The 7,795-nt window shown below is 37.2% G+C and overlaps 1 protein-coding gene across 2 annotated transcripts in view; it reads left to right on the forward strand.

The window, feature by feature from the left end:
* Window positions 1–6,996, forward strand: part of TTC17 (tetratricopeptide repeat domain 17) — a 43,491-nt gene extending 36,495 nt beyond the window's left edge. Inside the window, exons 22-24 of one of the 2 annotated variants that reach the window (XM_085321892.1) lie at window positions 854–973; window positions 3,186–3,329; window positions 5,941–6,996. In XM_085321892.1, the coding sequence (XP_085178018.1) occupies window positions 854–973; window positions 3,186–3,329; window positions 5,941–6,072 (396 nt within the window). In that variant the 3' untranslated portion in view covers window positions 6,073–6,996. Of the gene's footprint in view, window positions 1–853; window positions 976–3,185; window positions 3,330–5,940 lie in introns of those variants that run through there. The other variant, XM_085321893.1, reaches the window with a different exon arrangement.
* Window positions 6,997–7,795: the final 799 nt, after the last annotated feature.

Below are 7,795 nucleotides of genomic sequence, written 5' to 3' on the forward strand. Positions count from 1 at the left end.
TTGACTTCAGATGATACACTGACTTTTCCCTCTTGAATGCTAGTTTACACTGGAGACAGACAGCAAGCTTTATTCAAATGAGCTGAATATGTGGTACTAAGGAAACCAGAAACAGAATTCTCAGTAAGGAGAATGTGTTGGAGATAAAATACAGTTCTTTGATATACCAATTCTATTCATTAGTCACAAGACCTAATCAAACAAATCAAGATGGCTACTTATCTAATTACATATGTGAGCATAAATATTCATTTACTTTATCTGAGTCCACAGAATTCAAGTGTGTAGTATTTCCCTTTTGAATGTGTTCCAGCTGTCCACCTTGCATAACACATGGCATGGGAGTCAGCCAACTAGACACCAAGCTGAATCAGCTAGACCTTCCAGGCTTCTGCTCCGAGCTTCCTCCTAGAGAATCTTTTCTCTTTCCAGTGGCTATGGAGAGCCTAGAGAGTCCAGTCTTCTAACTTAGCTAGATAAATTTGGTGCCTTATGTTGGTTAATGTGTCTACACATCCAGATGCTCAGCATCTGGCAGCTGGTTAGAAGCGGTTGGGGCTACTGGAAGTGTCGTTGCTGTTTAAAGCTTTTTAGCTGGTATTTCCTTCTTCAAAAGATGATGATGCATTTGGAATTTGCAAGTATTTCATTTGGCAATCCCATTGAGCTGGCTATTGCATGTATGCTGTTAGATAAGAAACTATTTTTTCTACTTTGGAAAAGTCTAATGCTATTTTTACATATAACATCCTCTACCCTGATCTGTGGAGTAAGCTGAAAGAGAGTGAAAGACAGGAAGACTGTTCACTACAGGTTTGCATGACTGATTTTCTTGTTCTCCTTCTTTTGCCAGAATCAGACTTCATGGGTCCTCTCCAGCATGGCAGCCCTTTACTGGAGGGTGAAGGGCCAAGGCAAGAAGGCAATTGACTGCTTACGACAAGCATTGCACTACGCACCCCATCACATGAAGGTGTGTGTGCATCTGCCTACTGCTCAGATGAAATAGTATTTTCACTACAGCTGTACACAGTGTGCACAGATTATCATTAAAGCAAACCATCTTGTGTATCAAGTGTCTGTAATGTACTGGATATTAGCTGGTTGTGGTGAAACTTGAAGATCTTCACTACCTGTTCAGTACAGGCTATTTCTTAAAAAATCTGCAAGAGTTTCAGTAGTATTTCTTGAAGTTCTGTGGGTTTGACACCTCTCTGCATAATGCAGGCTTGAATTCCTCTTCGTTATGTAGGGCTTTGAATCTTGTAAGCCTCTGCCTGGACAGGTCWTCTGTCTAAAATGCGGGGAGTATATCTTCTGGTTGTGCCCTCAAAGAAGAGAGCAGGTAATATCTAAAGGGCATTAATCCTTAAATGCTTATAACTGTTCTTGAGCTGTGAATCTCATTTGGACACTAGTGCCTTACTTTGTGTAGCAGTTTGGTGGAAGAGGCAATACTTTGAACCTAATCTTCTGTTCAGTGTTTCAGTTAACTGAAATGCCTTTTGCCCTACACTTTGCCATGTGGTATGCTGAATATTATAATAGCTGTTCTTAGACACAAAGCTTTCCCATGCAGCTTATGGTAAATGAGATATAGGCTCCTAACTCAACAGTGTGAATTTCACTTTGAGACCTAAGCATCAAAATGCAGTACAGCACTGCAAAGTGTAAACCATTTTTCAAATCTGTGTTAATTCCTTATCTGAAAAATGGGAGACAAAGTAGTTTAAACTGTCAGGATATTATTAGGAAGATTTAGCCATTAACTCTAGAAGTGCCTCAACTAAGATATGTGTATCTATTCCTACTCCACATTCTCTGCATCTGTGTCCTATAATCCTGTCTCTTTGCATTGTTCTTTAAAGTAAGACTGGAACCAGGATAGGCATGCAGGTTTAGTACAAATAACTCTGTCTTATTTTGCTGTCTTCCCRTGTAACTGAGTATGGCTCCTCAGAAATGGGGCCTTGGCTCTGCGACTTGTAGGCACCACAGTATGGATTGGAAACTACAGTTTATTAAGATRATGGTGTAGTGGTATTGACTATTATTTGGTAATTTAGTGTACTGTTGCTTGGGACTGGCTTGTGCTCCACRTTTGTGCCTTGTTTTTGTCCTCCATGTTGCAGCTTCCACCAAAGAAACCTGTGGATCTTGTTTGTAAAGATACAGCTGCAACTTAGTAAGAGTTAGCACTGAATGAACAGCTATTTAATATTATGTTTTATCCTCCTGTATGGCTTATGCACTCTCTCTACTTTCTCTTGCCTTTTCTCATCTGGATAGAAGGTAATTTATTTTCTTGTGGGCTGCTTTTGTGATTCTGACTTTCATAGTATCTGCTTTGCAAACATGAATGACTTATATTCCAAAGGTACTCTTTGCCTTGTAAACCTCAAGGAGGCAGGGGTCAAATACATCAAAAATTCTTGATTGTCCCATTCTAGGCATCTAAGACTTGATACTGAGCAGTATTTTGTTATCTGTAGATGTGAAGTCCAGCTCCTAGAGATTGTTGTGACTGTCAGAGCTCAACTGTTTTGTCAGCTTGGCAAGGTCACAGTCTGTAAATCCAGAAAATAAAGAACATATGATCAGCGACCACTTGTGAAAATTTGATTTAGAACTGTTGTCCAACATCATATAGGAATTCTGTGGCAGAGGCAGGATAAAAAACAATGCTTCAATTGCACTAATGGTTAGACCCTCTTTTTTTCACTTCCCTGCTGTCCTTTTTTTCATTGATATTCCTTCCACTTTTTTGCAGTAGCTGAGGGAGGATGGGTTACACAAACAGGTTGTCTTGTCTCTTCTTAGGATGATCTCATCTTTGGGGAGGGAGGTAAACTAATGTAATAATGCCTAAAAATAAATGTATGTATGTACAAGCAAGTTAGTTTTTAGCTGATCGTCTCTGCAAGAGTGACAGATGTCACTTGTGGGCATATGCATGTATAGGAGATTTTTTATTTATGACTTGGGTCCAAATGCCCCTTTTTATTAAAAAATAAATAAAAAATAAACCCTCTGACTCATCGCTTTCAAAGTGACCAGAGTGAGTGGAATAACCAGTAATCAAGTGACAGTGACCAGATGGTGGAGTCTTCTGGCAGTTTTCCTGATCATGAAACAGTTCCAATGGAAAGAAGCTACACTGTTTACCACTTGCTCTTCTCTTCCAGGATGTACCACTAATCAGCCTCGCAAACATCTTCCACAATGCAAAACTTTGGAATGATGCCATCATTGTGGCTACCATGGCAGTGGAAATAGCCCCACACTTTGTGGTTAATCATTTCACACTGGCAAATGTCTATGTAGCGATGGTGAGTATACTGTCACCCAGTTATGTCCTGTCTTTAGATACAGCAAATGTATATACAAATCTCATAAATTTAATTTCGAGGAGCAGCATTCAAGAAATAGAGGTAAGGTCAGTAAGAAAGAATTTCCTTTTGAATGCACTTTTCAGAGAGTGCCAAAACTCTTATAACTCATTTAATACTTGAAGGCCAATATTTTTTATAAGCTGGTTTCACAATGCTGTCTGCAAAGCTTTGTTAAGACAGTAGCAGACAATTAATAATTTTGGTTGGCTGCCTGTCTAAATACAGGATATTTTTATAATACTGGAAAACTGATGATAAACTGAGTGTCTGGCCTGAAGAGCTTAGTTTAGCATAATTGGTAAACAGTTTACAATTACCATGGACGAGCGCAATGGAAGTTTTAATTTCAATATCTGGTTTATTGACACCCAAAATAATTTATGGGTTGGATTCAAATTTCTTCATACTGTCTATGTATTTTAATCTTAAACAGTTTAGTTTTCGATTACTTTGAGTTGAAGATGTTCGTTCCTTCTGTCTGACTAATGCTGGACTGATCCCTGTGTGTTTCATTCTTAACATTAACAGGGCCAAGCTCAATATATTGGGAGAATAAAAGAGGCACCATTAGGCTGAGACATAGTTGATATATTTGTGTGTCGAAAGTATTTTCAGTTGCACCTGTTTCTATGCCAGTTTTTCAGTACTTGTCACAGATTTGTGCTAATGTTTTGCTCCTCTTATAGAGGGGATCACAATGATAACAGGAGAAGTTGAGCAGGTAATTGTGTATTATGGCTATCAGGATAGGACTGAAAAGAGTGAAATGCACAGTGCTGTCAAATGCACAATGGAAGCTGAAGGAAGACATGACTTTGTTCTGTTAAGGTATTTCTTGTGACAATAGTTTGAAAAAAGTGAAGTAGAAGCTTGGTGGTTGAGTTGCCAGCATGTGTGTTTTGTTCATTTGTTTTTTACGTTAGCACATTGTCTATGGATAACTTCATTCTCCCTGGATTTAAGAGATTTCTCAAGGAAGCCATGTATTCATTATATGAAATGACTGTTGCGATAAGACAAAGTTTATCTTCTGGATCAAATTATACTAATATTAAAAAGCCAGTTAATTGGTCAGATTTAGCTCTAAAATATAGTAGATGAAATATGAAATAAGTCTTAAAAGATGTCATTCTAATTAATGATGCAGCATTATGGAGGCCAACATTCATTTGTTTGTAAGGCTTAGCAGCCAGTTGCCTTAACAAAGTGGAAGCAGTTGGTCATTTTAATAAGACTGAAAATTAGTGCTGTGGGGAGGAAACTAAATGAAACATCAAGGTAAAATCAGATCACTACAAATATAAATGTAAATGATTATATCTAAAAACAACATCATTCTTGTTTTCAGTGTTTTTTGTCACTGCTCTCACATTATCTGTGTAATTTCTATTAGAACAATATTCAAATATAATTTTTAAAACTCAAGACTTRAAGACGATCTAGCTAGTCTCTACAGTGTGACTAGGAGTGGATATCATCTATATTGTACAAATAAAGATGCTGAGAAAAGGACTTTAAGTTGAGCTAGTGTTTGAGTGAGATCCTGGGAGTTTGAAATACAATGAATCAGTCTGTCCAAAGTCCTGCCTTCCTTTACTCGCTCACAAATAACATTGAGAGTCTAGAAATGAAGTACAGTAACATGCTTTCTGCTTTCATGTAAATATGTTAGCTTGTTAACAATAATTCATCAACAGTCATGCCCTAGGAATCACTGAATATGCTGCTGCTTCAGACAAATGATGCCTAAATCTATCCTTAGATTTTTCAAGACCTTTTAGTGGTTCCCTGTAGCATATTTGGAAAATAAATGTGGTGTACCTTCAAAATTCCAAAATGTATTTTAAAAATATCACAGTTCTTACCAAGGGAAAAGATGATAAAGCAGCATAGAAAGTCACAAAAATACACACATTTTGTCCTAAGCATGTCAATGAGCATTCTAGTTAATAAAAAGTGGAGTTGTTTAGGTACTTAGATTTCAGTAGTATAAAAATAGATGTTATTTCAGTGTGAATGCTGCTTAATGCCATTCTGGAGTCCAGCTTGTCAGTCAAAACTGTCTAGCTGCTGTTATGCTCTGAAAGAATTACTGCTGACTTCCTTTAACTTTGAGTAATCTTTTAAAATTAATTTCAAGTTCGTAAGAGTGTTGGCTGTTCAGCAAGGTTGAAGCTTTGCATTATCCAAGATTTTAAGATTTTGATTTAGGCAAACTGAAAGCATTTTTTAAAAGTTATTTTAAAATTAAGAATGCTAAGATACACTAATTAGAAGGAAAAAGAAGCAAGGGAATTGGTCAATGATGCTCAGCAGTGATTTGATTCCTTTCATGTATTCTGCAGTCTTGGGTCATAATCCCAAGAAAATGTCAGTTATTTGGGGGAGGAAAAAGGGAAAAAGAAAAAAAAAAAAGCGTAAGGTTTGGTTCAGTTACTTTTGTATATACCATACTACTCGACTGTTTAGGCTAGGAAGGGAATAGAAAATGTTAGTGTTCAGTGGGTTTAGAAACTGACTTCATGTGATCTTAATTCTTTCTTTATAGGAGGAGTTTGAAAAGGCCATGAAATGGTATGAGTCGACATTAAAACTTCAGCCGGAGTTTGCCCCAGCAAAGAATCGAATCCGCACCATTCAGTGTCATCTACTTATGAAAAAAGAGCGACGGTCTCCTTAGAGATCAGCATCTTTCTCTTTTTTTAAAAAAAGTCATTATTCACTATTCTGCTTTTAAGTGTGCTAAGAGAAATTGATGAATCATTTTTTAACAAGACTCTTAAAAAAGACATGGGATTTGGATCAAGGGGATTTTTATTTTTCTCAGATATAGGAGCATCTTGGGAAACACATTTCACAGACCATAATTTTTAAAACATCTCTGTAAATATTAAACCAAGAAACTTCCATGAGTCCATGACTACCTGTATCATGTCCCAGGCACCTCTAGGTTTTCTATAATGCTCAGATTGGCATCAGCATCCAAAGTAATTTGCTTCATGTTTTATAACCTAAGTCAATGGAAATGCAAAGCACACAACCGTACCAGATAGCAAGAAGATATAATCAGCAATTCATCCATGAGAAACTCATGCTTTGTCCAGTATTGTTCAGTCCATATCATATTACCTGCTCCAAGTTAGCTTTTTGGAAGGAGGGAGACAGGATTTCAGATGTTTATAAAAATGTATTTTAGGAACATCACACATTTTTGAAATTGTTTATTTCTGTTGAGGGATGAGGAAAAGAGGAAGGGGAGAATAGCAGGACACTAAAGTCAAAGCAAAAATCCCAATAAGCTATTTTATATTTGTCTGTATATTCATAGCCCTCTGCCTCCCTGAGTCATTTTACTAATTCTTTCTTCACTGTATTTCTAGCCATTTCAGAATAAGGTGCAAGTTTATGCTCACTCTGAGCCATAAAAACTTTCAGCTGCTGAGGAGGAGGAGGAAGGTGGTATCAAGGTATCATCAGCAAATGAGTTAAGTGGAATATTTCCAAATCAGTTCTCTCTGGCTGGTGGAGGACGTGATTCTCCAGACATCATTGTTGAATCAACAAAGGCACATATTGGAAACAAAATAAATTGTTTATGAACAAAACACAACCTCTCATCTCATCTTTGTCATGCGCTGCTCGAAAGAAACTGGACTTGGGAAGCTACAGCCGCTCCTTAGGAGCAGAGCTGGGAACTGGGAAAGCTTTTAGTACTCCTGATCAGATAATGATTTTCTGCATGCCCATGGAAAATTCCCTGCACCTCTGTGCCCAACTCCATTTCTGTGGCAGAGGGAAATAAGGGGAAGTTAACTAAATCAGTTGACTGTCACATAACCTACCCTGCAGCGTTCAATGTCAAACATACTGCTTAGCAATTCTTTTTAAAGAACTAACAATGTTTATCAACCTATCCCTTTCCTTTAATCTTTTCCCTCTTTCAGTGACACAGGTTAAGAGCAAGGATGGCAGTGATGGAAACTATGACATTAACATTTTTTTTTAATACTATAACTTTTTACTTCATAAAAGGATCCCTGAATACTTTTGCATAGAACTGAAGATGAGCAGTTCTAATGCAAATGCCTACCTCTGTTTTAATGCAAGTAATTTTTATTCATCTAGAAAGCCTGAAGAAGTATGAACAAGTGCTAGTCTTGGGTAGATGATTTTAATAAAAAAAAAAAAAAAAGGCTGAATGTGTTAAATTTTTGATTGTCAAACAGCAGCATGTCAAATTTTATTCCCTTCCCAAGGCTCCTTGAAAGCTGGTAGTTGTTGCTTGAAAACAGGCGTAGCTCTATATAAAACAGTATTCTRTAAGCTGAGAAAAAGATGACTTTCTTAGAAGGTCCAGTACAACTGCCCTGAGATCAAGGACTGGGATAATGAATTCCAGGAAC

Source organism: Rhea americana, unplaced genomic scaffold, assembly GCF_003343005.1.
Source record: "Rhea americana isolate MKP2758 unplaced genomic scaffold, rheAme1 scaffold_72, whole genome shotgun sequence".
Lineage (NCBI taxonomy): Eukaryota > Metazoa > Chordata > Aves > Rheiformes > Rheidae > Rhea > Rhea americana.